Genomic DNA, 14609 nt, shown 5'->3' with positions numbered 1-14609 from the left:
TCGTTTTTTAGTTTAGGTTTAAAGAGGTTTGGATAGACCACTGATGTACTATCATTTTCTCTTTTGCTCGCTAGGAAACTTATTTTTGCTTTTCTATTGTTTTTGTGTTTTTAAAATTTTTCGATGTTTTTGGATTTTCAAATTTTGGATTTACTCCACCTAAAATCAATAAACTAAGATAAATTTAAAACTCAAAGGTATTTACAAAAATGATTTTCCGATGTTGGTTTTACTCTTGCTTGGCCTTAATGCCGTTTACCAATAATAAAAAAGTCAAATCTTGATTTGTTAAATGCTTTGGTAAAAAGGTCGGCACGTTGGTCATCGGTGTGGACCTTAACAACATTGACGAGTTTCATAGTGAAACAATCACGTGTGAGGTAATATTCGAGATCAACGTGTCAGGCCAAGGAGTGCTGTATGAGATGATATAATTCATAAAGCAGCTTAAATATCGACAAGCATAGGAGAGATTAGAAATTCAAAACCGTATCCTGCAACTGCTTCGTGCATTGCAAGGAACCTGAGCACTCTCCCAAACTGGATATCCACCCGGTGTGGACTTCAAAGTCGATTTTGTAGCTACTGAAAAATCTCTTCACAGCAACACGATCAAAAACCTTTGGTTCCGTCTGGTCTTACACATTGCACCAGCGAAGGTCTCTGTCTTCCTCTTGTGAAGTAGTGTGTGGTTGTTCAATCCACGACAAGACATTCGCACATCCAGTGTAGTGCGTTCAACAAACACATTTTCTTTAATCACACCGCGAAGAAATATACACTATACGTCCATTTTGTTGATCTTGAACTTCAGACGTTCTGCAGGTGCGTACATTTCATTGGAATCTTTCCTGAGGACCCGATCAAAAACCATAACAACCAAATTTTGGCACGTTCTTCATTTGGTCGAATTTTGCAACTTCATTCAACCACATTCTTTCACCAAAATATTCTTCTTCTTTTTCTTTTTCTTTCCTCTCTCTCCATCAATGGCAAGAACATTCTCCTAGTTTGTAACAATATTTCGGAGCCTTATGTCGCCAATCTTGTGCATGGACGCTCCACTATCAACAATCCTAAGACTATCAATAGTTCCTCCTGGAACATCCTGCACACTCATTTAGAGATTAGTTGGAGAGGGGGACCCAAGCCTTCACAGACTTGGGTCGTCCGTCTTCATCGAGAATTGTAACATCCATTTCCCGATGATTCGGAATTGATATGGCTCCCCCTGAAACAGTTACCGATTTTGGTTTCCAAATCTGTTTCTGTTTTTCATGTTTAACATCCGATTTAACAGATTTTGTTTGGACAACCTCCGGTTTTTAACGCCTTTTCAACTTCCTTGACCTGTTGGCGTTTCTGTTTCTTCTCCCTTTCTTTTACAAGACGGGGATCTTGTTTTACAGAAACAGATCGCTTACGGTCAGTTTGGTCATGGGGAACATCAACTTTGCCTTTTTGTTTATGAAGATATGGACAATTTCGAATTACATGTCCAATTGTACCGCATTCAAAACATGATCTTCGTTCAACAAACCCCGAAGTATCATGTGGTCGTCTTGCCGATGATGATGAACTTTGTGATCCCGAGGTACTAGGTTTCGAACTGTTTGATTCATTTCTTTTCAACACGGTTGCTTTCTTATTAGATTTGTTTTCAAACGTTTCAATTTTGTCCGTTCCCTTTGATTTCACAAAGTTCACATTCTTGTTCTTTTTCTGATTCGACTTCTTTTCACCTTGAGCCGTTGGTTTTCCTTTGGGTTTGGCATGATTTTGCTGTTTTTGCACTGTTGGTAATTTCTTATTGCCAAATTGTTTCCGAATTTCGGTCTTTGGAATAGGAGGACATTGTGTAACTGTAACATGTGGTCCTGTCTTTCCCAAAAACTTACTTGTCGAATTTTCAAAGACTTTACTGATTAAGGATTGATTAACATTCTTAATAGGAAAATCTTTGTCTGAATAAATTTTATCATCACCAACAAGAGTGTACAGCAAATTCACACTCTCCGACTCTTATGCAGATGAGGACTTGATTGCAACAGTCTTAGCGGGTTTTGCAGGAGGATCACATAGAATATGATTCTCAAGAGGTTTGTCCTCTTCTTTGATTTCCGCATCAGACTTTGCTACATCAGTATCATCGGATTCATCATCAGAAGAATCAGCATCCTCAATAATGACTGGAGGATCCTGATTCAGTTCAGCAGAAGATACACATGTATCTGCTGATACGTCTGAATCTGATGATACTTCTTTCTTGTATCTGAGTCCTGTTGCAAATTCCTTAACATCTAGAGGAACAGATGGTTCAAAGAAAACTCTATCTTCCTCGTCAGGCATAGCATCATAATTGTGTCTCACTGGTGGTGGACATTTCTTGTAACCTATGCATGTGACATCCCGTTTCTCTTTCTGAATTCCGAATCATCAAATAACTGTCTAGCTTAAGCTGGATCGCCTCACTTTCAGTTTTAACACAAGCCATTTCCTTTTGCATTACCTCAAGGCGAGTTATATACAAATTTATATCAGTTTGTTTTCTGGAAACCATTTTTGTCAGCTCGGTTTTATCTTTCTTTAGTTTTTCGATTACCGACTTAAATTCTTTTTCATGGTTTTCATAAAACATGTTGGCTTCTGTGCACTTAGAAAGATCCACGGTCAACTTCTGGTTGTGGATGAATGTCACATCATACTTCTCTTGCAAAGCCTCGTGTTTGCTTCGCAATTCACACCACTTATCATTTAATGAAACATGTTTGTCTTGCAAGTCAAACAAACTAGCTTGTAAAGCATCATGTTTGCCTTGCAACTCAGACATGTTTGCTTCTAAATCAGCACATTTAACACGCAAACTATCACAGTTATCACAATTAACAGCAGTGGGTTCATCGACACATACCTGACTTGATGAACTGTCGACATTCGCCATAAAGGCTGAATGAAGAGAAGACGAAGAATAAGCAGCTTGATCCACCAAAATAGATCTTCTGTTTGTTCCTGCTGCAGCTTCCTTCAAAAGCTCATCAATATCTGCATCGACTGACGCACTTGATGTCTCACCCACATGATCATCGCCTGAACTCGAGGATTCTTCATCTGAACTTCTACTGTAACCAGAAGAGTCTTCATCCTCAGAAGATTCACCACCATTGGCGGAAGATTCTCCACCACTGGCGTGATTTAAATCCTTCACAACTTCAGCAAAACATGTTGTTCCATCTGGAGCATCACCACTCAACTGGATTGACCAATCACAACCTTCATCTACTTGAACCACAAGTGCCTGGTTGGCATTTGATGATCCTGCCTGACTTTGGTTGTTGACAGGTATCAACGTACGCTCATTGTTCCTGTTTTGATTCTGCTGGTTGCCTTGGTTTCTGAAAGGATTCTGGTTCCCATGCTGTGCTGGGTTTGTGCATTCCCTTTTGAAGTGACCCCGTTCACCACAGTTAAAGCACTTTACAGCTTGTTTATCGAACCCATACTTGGTGTCTTTCTTGCTTTCCAAGCTGGTTCTGCCAGTTCTTTCCATGAAATCCTTTGCCCTCCTCACAGCACTAGCAAAGGCCCACTTGATGTCCATCATCTCCATCTCTTCCTTGTCAATCTGCTGATAGTCTTCCTGTGTCAGATTAATGGTCCCAATCTGACCTTCCACTAACCCACAGTACGCGCTCACTAAGGTGTTAAGCAGCTCCATGTGTTCCTTTGCTACTTCCACACTGACCTTTGAAAAGCTTGAAGTGTCGAGCCGTACTGTATTTGGCTTAGATTGCTGACCAGCAGATGATGTACTTCCATAACATGCCTGTTGTTGAGCAGGAAGTGGATTCCCATACAAGTCTGTGGTGGGAGCTGGCTTAACAGGAACTTGTATCTGATTGCCATACAAATCGGTGCTTGTGACAAACGCCGTTTGAAGTGGAGCATGTGAACCGGGTCTTGCAGACGAAGAACTGGAAGTTCCATAATACATCTCAGGATTGCATGGCACAATGGATTTTGCAGAAGAAGTACTCGAAGTTCCATAATACATTTCAGGATTGTGTGGCACAATAGGTCTTGCAGAAGAAGTACTGGAAGTTCCATAATACATTTCAGGATTTTGTGGTACTGGAACTCTTTTTGCTTTTAAGGTTTCCTCCTGATCCTTGTTCTCTAAAAGCTGCACGAAGTCGTTGATGTTTGTAGTAGCCAAAACTCCGTTATACTTCAAAATCTCCAAGAAACTATTCCATTGGGGAGGCAACGCATCAGCAAACTTCTTCACCACCTCTGCTGGAGTTGTTACTACCCCAAAATTACCCAACTCAGTAAGCAAATGATTAAACCGACTTGTCATGTCTCCCAACGATTCCTTATCCATACATGTGAAGCCATCGAATTCTTTCTTGAGTAGATCATGTCGCAGTTGACGTGTTGCTTCATTTCCTACCCCTCTGGTCTTCAACGCATCCCACAGTTTCTTCGTTGTCTTGAAACTGACAAACTGATGGTAAATATCTTTGCTTAACGCCTGAGTAAGAATGGCGTATGCTTTCTTTTCCAGATCATACGTCTTCTTTTGATCTTCAGGAAGATCGGCAAACGTAGCAGCAGATGAAGCGGCAACCTCTATCGCTTGATCGAAATCTGTGGTGAAACGTAACCACAATTCTGTATTTTGCCCAAGCACGTATGTTTTGAACCTCTCTGCCCATCCTGGATATTCATTTAAGTGCATCAACTTTGGAGGTCGATTCAAACTTCCGGTTTCGCTTTTGCTCAATAAGATACTTTGAATGCTCAGAGTTTGATTTGATACTAATGCCCATTGACCGGTAGATATGGCATTGGCTTGTGAAGATGTCGATACGGGAGATTCGGCCCATGAGGGAGATAAACTTGTATTTGTATACTTTTCGCCATCCGGAGCCGGAGTACCCCACCATGAGGGAGATGAACTTGTATTTCTATACTTTCCCCCATCCGGAGCCGGAGTACCCCACCAACTTGGATTCATGTTTGATCACGAAAAATGATTACCTGAAAGTCACACCTCAAACAAACAGTTAAACAACACTTACAAACCTTCTGTTTAAATTTAACAAAGTGTTTCGACAAAACAATTTTCTACGAAACAGAAATTGTTTTGTTATTTTTTTACGAAACAAATTTTGGTTACTTTTGGGCTCCTAGACGAAACAAGCCCACTAAAATTGTTCGGTGAAACACATGTTTTGTGAATATGGGTTTGGTGAAACAGAAAAATCACTTTGGGCCTTCTAATTGAAGCAGGCCCACTCAACGAAACAAATTTCAGAATTACAATGACGAAACTGAAACTTGATTCGTCAAATATTAAATCCCAAACTTGGCGAAATGAAATTTTTTAAATTCTTGTGCCTTTACAGTTCACGAAACAAAATGAATTTTTTTTTTGTTTGGATTTTGACAGAGTGAATTTAATACTTGGTATTGGAACCCTTTGACGAAACTGACAAGTCCAAAATTGTTGACGAAATAGAATTTTTTTGTTGGGCTTCTCTTTTGGGCTTTAACTTGGCGAAACAAGAATGAGGCCCAATCAATGTGTTTCGTCAATTTGATGAAAGGAATTTTCTGTTTCGTCGTTACCCTTTTTGGCGAATCAGACTTGTTTCGTCAAATGTCTGATTCGTCGAAAAAGATGTCAGGGGTTGGTGAACTATTTGAGCTTTATCCTTTTCTGACACACAACAGGCCTACTTTCAGCTCAAGACATACCCATTTCACCAAACAGGTAAGGTTTGGATTATTTTAATCCTTTTTCAACTTCCAACACACAAACACTTTCACAAGTGATATTTCAAAGATCTAAAAGTTGTTTTAACGAAGAACACTTTGAATGTCACAAGAACACAATGAACTTTCCGGCAAAACTATGAGTTTTCCGGTGACCCGAAACTATCCGAAAACGTGATTTTGCTTGCAATGTTTAATAAAAACCAATATTTAGCATGTGGACATGAGTTTAACAAGGTTTTTAACAAAACACAAAGCAAAAGCACAAGATTAAACCCGATTTTAAAATTGTTTTTCCAGAAAAATATGAATTTTTAAGACCTGAAAAACACAAGAACACCTCGGTTTTAACAAGGAGAAGAGCCAAGGCTCTGATACCACTTATAGGTTCGGCTAGGAGGATCTAGTCGCCTAATCCTTGTATACAAACCAACCCGGTTGTGCGGAATCCAACCGGAAAGGCAAACCGAGATAGAACACGCAAATACACGACACGCAATATTCACCAATTAACACCTCTGTATTAATACGTATGAAAGGTTCGGTTACAAGCTCAATGTTTACAGATATATTCTATAAACTCTCTAAAACTCTCGTGTGTGTGCTCTCTGTTCTCTATGTGTTCTCTATGTTTTCTGTCTAACCACAGACTATTTATAGCACTACACACTACGAAACAGATCAGACTTGGCAAATCACAAATCAGCTCGACGAAATAAGACTAATATTGACGAAATTGGATCATGTGTGACGAAACAAAGTTGTTTCGTCAAGATCCTTTTTGTTTCGCCAAACTTGGGCTTGGGCCCAGTAGGTGTTTCGCCAAAACAAGCCTTAGCCCATGCATTGTTTTCTGATTGGCCCAAAGACTTGACACATGCACGTCCATGAATTCCAACTTGTTTCTAATATGTGAAGTTTAGTCAAAGTCTTGACATCATCATGACATCATCATGATGAGGTTCATGATGATGTGTCAAGCGGGAAGCGTTCTCGGCTCTCCGTGCTTCGCGTGTCGAACTCTGGGGCGCACGACGGAGGAATGTCGTGACGTCGGGCTTGAGCCGAACCTAACCGAGTCGAACCGAGCCAAGTCGAACCGAGTCGAGTTGCGACCACATAATATGTATCAACACTTCCGGGGCCGTAGGTCACGCACGGTTTCGGTAAAAAACGCTTAAAACGGAGTAAATTGTGGGATAAAAACATGTATAATTTAACGTATATCAGTATTACAATTCATAACGTGATAAAAGCTTAACAAACAATCGGTATTATAATTCATAATGTGATAAAAGCTTATCAAACAAACATGAACAATGCCACGTTACATTCGGTATTACAATCCATAACGTCTAAACTTAATATGAGTCCAAACTCCAAAATTATAGTGAACTGTCAACTATATAATAGGCGTAACAAGTAGACTAATTCATTACACATGCAAATATTCTCACCATATTCGATACTATCTTAAATATAAATGTCGGTGGCAAAAACCACGGACCACTACTAGATTTAAATGTTAACATTCTGCAAAACTCAAAGGTGGGCGCTTGGTTATGTGTGATGGTTGAGTTTGGAAATCGTCAAGCTTGGATTTATTTTTCAAGTTTTCTCCTTTTCTTTTTGTTTTGTTTCTTATATATATATAGAAAAAGTATACCGTACATTACGGCTTAAGTACTTCACGTACGACAACGTGCGTGATTTGTTTTATAACATGCGCGATTAATGTTTTTAATATGCGTGATTATTGTGTTTCAACATGCGTGATTTTGGATTTTTGAGTTATAACGTGCGTGATTTTAAAATGAATGTGCGTAATTACCTGTCGTATGTGATGTACGTTAGGACGTAATGTACGTTAACCTTCCTCTATATATATATATATATATAAAACGGGATCAGGAGAGAACGGTGAAAAGTGTGAGAACGGTGAGAACGGATCCTGGCCCAACACGTGGCTGGGAGCGCTAATTGTTATGCCGGGGTACGATTGTCATTGTCCACTTCCCGCTAAACAATGGCGTTTTGATTCCTTTGCCCAAAAATAATTAAATATATATGGCATTTTTATCTTTATGCTAGTTTACATTGCGTTTTTTTAAAGTGTATTTTTTACGAATGACGTTTGTGTTTTAATGGCGTTTTCATCTTTATGCTTGTCTTTTCATGGCGTTTTTTTAAAAAGTATTTTTTTTTACGAATGACGTTCATGTTTTAATGGCGTTTTATTGATTTCATATAGATTTGGCGTTTTTGTGTTTTCTACTTGTCTTAATTTAGTTTTTTTAACCCTTTTTTTTAATGTTGTTTATGTTTTAAATGGTTACTCTTTGTTAATTTTTCTAATCATGGCGTTTTATTTGATTTGCCCAAATACCATAGTAGATCACACAACAAAACATGTAAATGTAATAATCAAAAGAGTAAAACATATTTTGGCGTTTTGGCAACAAAGTATGAAAGTGTGTTTTTACATCACGAAAAGTAACATTTGTGTACCATGTCCTCTTGTTGTCTTCTTTCGTTGCTCATTCGTTTTTTGGCGTTTTGGAGCAGATGACTCTTCCCTTTCCCCCTTGTAGAAACTGCAAATTTTTGTTAAAATTAGAACGCCAAAGCAGCATAAACTAGCCCAATGTAAATCAAAGTTAACTCACTATGTTTTTTTCCTCTGGATCTCGTTTAATCTTTCGACGCCATAGTTTTTGTTGTTTCGCGTTTTCTAGGGTTTTCACATTTTACGTTGGTTTTGGGGAGCTTTTTCTAGGAAGTATATATGTTTCCGTCAGGCTTTGATGTGTTTTGTATATGGAGATTTACATTTTTGCCCTTATGGAAGCGCTCCACACTAATAAAAGTGATGTTATTTACGAAAATGCCACCGCGTCATGTAGTCCATAGATTGTTTTGATCTGACGGTTCCTAATCGTTCTCACCGTTCTCACACTTTTAGTCGTTCTCTCTAAATCCTGACCCCATATATATATATATATATATATATATATATGGCGTCATGTAGTCCATAGATTGTTTTGATCTGACGGTTCCTAATCGTTCTCACCGTTCTCACACTTTTAGTCGTTCTCTCTAAATCCTGACCCCATATATATATATATATATATATATATATATATATATATATATATATATATATATATATATATATATATATATATAGTGAAAGTGTAAAATACAATATCCCTTAACGTACAATATGTACGATATTGTGAAATGCATGTTATAAAAAAACATGTTGGAAATCGCATGGTGGTTTTTTTTTTTATGAAATCGCATGTTTTTTTTTATGAAATCGCATTTTGTTTTATTTTTGTAACAATTCCGCATGTTGGTAAATATGATATAATTGCATGTTGGTATATAAAGCAATTTCGCATGTTGGTTTTTCAGCACAAATCGCATGTTCAAAAGTGAAATCGCACAAGATCGGACGGCTGAGATGATCGCGTACATATTGTACGATAAGGGCATTTGTACGTTAACCTAACCCTATATGTATATATATATATATGTGTATATATGTGTATATATATTAGTTTAAATTACTTTATTTAAATTATTAGGTCGCGTACATATTGTACGATAAGGGCATTAGTACGTTAATCTAACCCTATATATATTAGTTTAAATTACTTTATTTAAATTATTAGGTCTCAACGTGCGTTTAAAAAAAGGTCCAATTCGTGTTTCGTAACAATCGTTTCTCCAATTCAAATTTTCCGTGACTTTCAAATTTTTTATCCTAAATTTCGGTTTCCATAACATAAGTTACTAAACTTCATACGTTTCTTTCTAATTGCCTAGCGATGTTGATTTCACAACCGTAATCCGGTTCCCGACAACGATGATGTTGCTTTTGAAGTTTGAGAACGTGACCTTTAACACGTTAATGTCGACGTAAGACCCCACCGGAACGCATGAGAGGTAATTAGTGTCTTTCGTTTAAAATACTTTTTAAAATTTATAAAGCCGTAGCGTGTGAGGAATAATATGGTTTTAATATGTTTTCATATAAATTCAAGTTTGTCTACGTTTCAACGTAATCTTGGTGTACGCTTTCGTGCTTTATTTTGTATGTTTCCTACGTATGAATCGGGTAGCATATAATAAGTTATGACTTGACAGTATAAACTCGAGTTAGTCTGGTCGCAAATAACACGTCATGATTGTAAGGTGTAAATTTTATTTACTTTACGTTTTGATCTAACTGCAATGCTTATATAAGTTATATTGAGTTCAACAGGATACGTACGCAACACAATTTTTCATATGTTAAAATAGGCACCACGTACTAGTTATATATCTTAAAATAGGCACCACACTTGTATCATACCCTATGTAACATATCAGAACACATATCATGTGATCATATCTATATATTTATATTAACTTTCTATTCCCTTTCTATCATATAAATACTACTATAACTATTTGAGTATGTTTTGTGCCACGTGCACCGACGAACTAGAAACCAATCTTTTCCGACGATTAAATGCATGATCATCGGTAACAGATAATCACACCATTAAGATGGTTCAATTCAATGCCAATTGTATCATCGAATGCCGATGCACTGATCCCAGGATCAATCGCTTGCGATTGATAGTCCATCGTCGAAGCCGCCTCCGTCCACAAACCGGAGTCGTCGAACTCCGGCAAGTTAGTGTTCAGGTTAAAGTTCAGGTTGCCGGTTGATGATTTCTCGATGTCAACGTCATTTTCTCCGGTGACTTCACCGTAGTTTCCAACGGCGTACCCGTTAAGATCCGGGATCTCCGGTATCATTGCGGTTTCGACTTTGATCATTTGTGGTTGCTGATGCATGTAAATTTGCATCTGCCGTTCGAACTCTTGTTGCTTTTTCATTTGCTGGACTGCGCGGTGGTACCGGGCCTCTTTCGCCGCCTCCGTGAGAGCTGGTGGAGGCGGCGGAGCGTTGTCAATCTCCTCAGGGAGATTGACATGGGCATCGGGTCCGTAAAGCCTCCTGGCAGCCGCGTCATACGCTATCGCAGCTTCCCGTGCGGAACTGAAAGTTCCGAGCCAGACGCGGCTGCCGCGGTTGGGCTCACGAATCTCCGACACCCATTTGCCCCATGTCCGTTGGCGGACGCCTTTGTAAGTGCACGAGGCGTTCTCCGGACCGCCTTTGCCTCTCATGCATCCTTTTCTTGAACTCGCCTGAGTCGCAGTTTTCTGGTCTTGTTTCCTCCGGCCGCCGCTACCACCACCACCACCATTGCCATTGTTTCCGGCATTGATCACAGAACTCCACATTGTTATCACTTGGGTGTGGTTGTATAAAAAATCAGAAGGAAATGAAGATGAATTTATAGGGCACAAGTGGAGTGGTGGATACGTGTGTTTGTGTGTGTGAAAGGGCACGTGTCTTTGTGGAAAGAGAGTGACATGGCAAAGTTTGGTGTGGACACGTGTATTTAGGGTTTTGACATGTTTTTGATGATCACACCACTTTCTATATTTAGAAGAGAAGAGATAGAATTTAACCTACTTTCATAGTTCAGTGTTTCTCCTTCTTGTTTTCAGACTTCAGGGTCAATTATGTCATTTCATTGGTAGAAAGTTATATTCTTGGCCAACAATGGAATATAATTGTATGGTATATTTACTAGTCAAACCGGTTAAGTCGAATTTACAACCAAAACAAGTCATAATTTTAAAATATTAAAATATTATATAGAATTTAATATGTTCGTTAAATTTAAAAGTTTAAGAAAAATATATTGTTATTTAATAAAAGAAAAACAAAATACCAATTAAAGAGATTTTTCAAGATGGATTATTTCATTTAGCTATCTTAGCTATACAAAATATATGAAACAAAAATGGCCGTAGGCTATCTAGAAATTCTCATAGCTATATAAAAGATGTTGGTGCTCCTTTAGTTGAGTTCAAAGTTCGAGTGATGTCGAATACGGATTTTGTATATTTTAAGACGTTCAAAAAACATCTAGAAATATAATGCAATATATCTATTTAGTGGGTAAACAGTAAACTATCCCAAATTCAATAGTTCAAAAATAATGTTCATATAGAAACCTATTTAGTGGGTAAACAATAAACAGTATTTGATTAAATTTTTATATAAAAACCTTCTAACACAATAAGGGTGGAAGGAGTGCAATCGGGAACGACTCGGAGATGGGTTTTATTGATCAGGGTACGGCCGTCGGTGTTTGTGCGGTGAGCGGGGAGGGTTGTAGTCGGTGAGTATTTACCGAATAGAAAAGATCCGTTAAAGGGTGAGGTGACCGTTAGAAATATAGCCATTACCCTTTTTTTATATAAAAAAAATTACAACTTCTCTTCTCCATCCAACACCATTTTTCACTTCTATTCAACCTAAATCCTTTCTTTTACATTCAAAAAATTTAACCCTATTTTCTAAATAATGGCGAATGACATACCACCGCTATTCATTCCATTTGATATTAGTGAAAACGATAATTCTTCCTCAAGCGATAGTAGGTTACTTTTTTCCAAAATCTTATTAAGGAAGCCGTCGCACTGGAAGACACGGGTACTTCGAGAAAAAGGAAAGCTATCCGTCGAGATCAAGAGAAAGGTCACGAAACCCTTATTGCAGATTGTTTTGTCGAGGAGCCTAAATTCAACGAAGATTTTTTCGTCATAGGTTTCGTTTGTCAAAAAGGTTGTTTTTAAAAATTGTGAGTGACGTGCAATCGAATAACTCGTGGTTTCAAGAGGGCGTGGATGGGAGAATGAAGAATAGTGTTTACACCGATGCAAAAAGTTACGTCGGCGTTCAGCAACTTGCAACTGGTAACCCTCCAGACGAGAACGACGAGTATTTAGGCCGAAAGGACTTCCCGTGAGTGTCTAGATTATTTTTGCAAAACGGTATGTAATTTATACGCTTCCGAGTTCATATGTAGACCAACTAGCCACGACGTTGCGCTCTTGTATCAAGCTCATGAGGATAAACATCACCTTCCTGGGATGTTGGGTAGTCTTGATTGTACACATTTTGTTTGGAGAATGTGTCCAACAGAGTTGCGGGGCCATATATGAGGGGGGATCACAGATACCCGATAATTATGCTTGAAGCGGTGGACTCTCAATGGCATGTTTTTTTGTGGTCCACCAGGTTCACAAAACGACATCAACGTGCTCCAACAATCTCCGTTATTTCTTACTCAACAAAATTGAACTGCACCAAAATGCTCATTTTACTTGAAGAACCACTTGTACAAGCGTGGACACTATCTTACCGATGGAATCTACCCTACTGGTCCGGGTTTGTGAAATCATTTCCGTATCCTTATTGTGAAAGAAAAGAAGTTCAAGAGGCAACACGAGACGGCAAGAAAAGACGTGGAACGGGCTTTTGGTGTTTATAAGGCAAAATGGGTGGTACTTAATCGACTGATGCTATGAATGTAAAAAGATTAGGAATGTCATATATGTGTGCATTATTATGCATAACATGATTCTAAAAGACGACGGAAACACGATTGCACCGGTACATATTCGGGATCCTCTAGTCGAGCTCATTTTCGATAATACTGTTTATAATGAGTTCATTGATGAAGATACGTATTATAGACTAAAATATGATCTTGTGGAGTATCTTGGAGAACAAGATTTACCCCACCGTTTAGCGGATTCCGACGACGAATAGTTAAATTAGCTTTAGTTTTAAAATGTCTTTTTATATTTTAATGTCCTTTTATTTATTTCCGTATCCTCACATTGTAATATTTTATTAATTAAATGTACTTTTATTTGTATATAATATGTTTTATTTATTAATGCATAATTTCTAGAAATAAAAAATATACAAAAAAAAAGAAATAGATTCCAGTAAGAATGCTTCATTTTACTATTTGATATATATATATATCTATACTACTTTAATAAACATATGTGAAGGACAAAATGGTAATTGAACAAGGTGTTGAAAAAACACTTAATGCACAATGTACAACTGTTAAGGCACAAGAAAACACAAACCCTTTTACCCTTTACAAGGGTATACATCTGCCGTCCAATTGTTAAACTTTCTCACACGGATCAAGATCGGGACCGTCCATTTGACTTCACACGGATCACCATATGCTTTCTCTCTCAATGCTCACACATCTCACAAAACAACATCAGATCTTCTCTCTCTCTTCTCTCTCTCTTCTCTCTCTCTTCTCTCTCTTCTCGGCGATCTAGGGTTTCATGAGATCTATCACCAGATCCGTTTGAATCTATCACCAGATCCGTTTGATGAGCAGATCAAGGGTTTTATGAGATGTTCTGGCAAGGGATCCACAGATTTGAACAAGGGATCCGTTTTATCTGGCAAGGGATCCACAGATTTGAACAAGGGATCCGTTTGATGTTCTGATAAGTTGCTTTATCTTTAATCTTGATGTAGATTTGTTAGTAGATATCTTACCATGTTCTTTTGTGATTCTTACTTTTCAGGTGAAGCGGTTGACGGATGTTTGAAGGACGAAATCTGAGGTTTACGAAGGATTTTCTCATGTGTTTTGTGATGAATCGACTCAGGTTAGGTTCTAAATGTTGATTTATCTTTAATCTTGATGTAGATTTGTTAGTAGATGCGGTTATTTCAAATTAGGTTGAAAGTTTTGTGATATTTGAATTTGTATTTTTGGTGATGATAGTTAGCTTAATTTCAGATATGACATAGTGAAAGGATAAATTGTTTTTGTAGTTTTGATTTTACTTTGTTCTGTTATATTTTGATCTTTTCCTTCATTTTTGGGACTGATAAGTGTCATGGTTGTGTGATAATTATGATATTTAGG

The 14609-nt window shown here is 37.9% G+C and overlaps 1 protein-coding gene across 1 annotated transcript; it reads right to left on the bottom strand.

Moving 5' to 3' along the window:
- Positions 1–10153: 10153 nt before the first annotated feature.
- Positions 10154–11091, bottom strand: LOC110934576 (ethylene-responsive transcription factor ERF021). The gene has a single exon (XM_022177526.2). The coding sequence runs from the start codon at positions 11080–11082 to the stop codon at positions 10306–10308; it is 777 nt and encodes a 258-aa protein (XP_022033218.1). The 5' UTR covers positions 11083–11091; the 3' UTR covers positions 10154–10305.
- Positions 11092–14609: the final 3518 nt, after the last annotated feature.

This window comes from Helianthus annuus, chromosome 4 (genome assembly GCF_002127325.2).
Source record: "Helianthus annuus cultivar XRQ/B chromosome 4, HanXRQr2.0-SUNRISE, whole genome shotgun sequence".
Lineage (NCBI taxonomy): Eukaryota > Viridiplantae > Streptophyta > Magnoliopsida > Asterales > Asteraceae > Helianthus > Helianthus annuus.
This window is presented reverse-complemented; position numbering and strand designations above follow the sequence as displayed.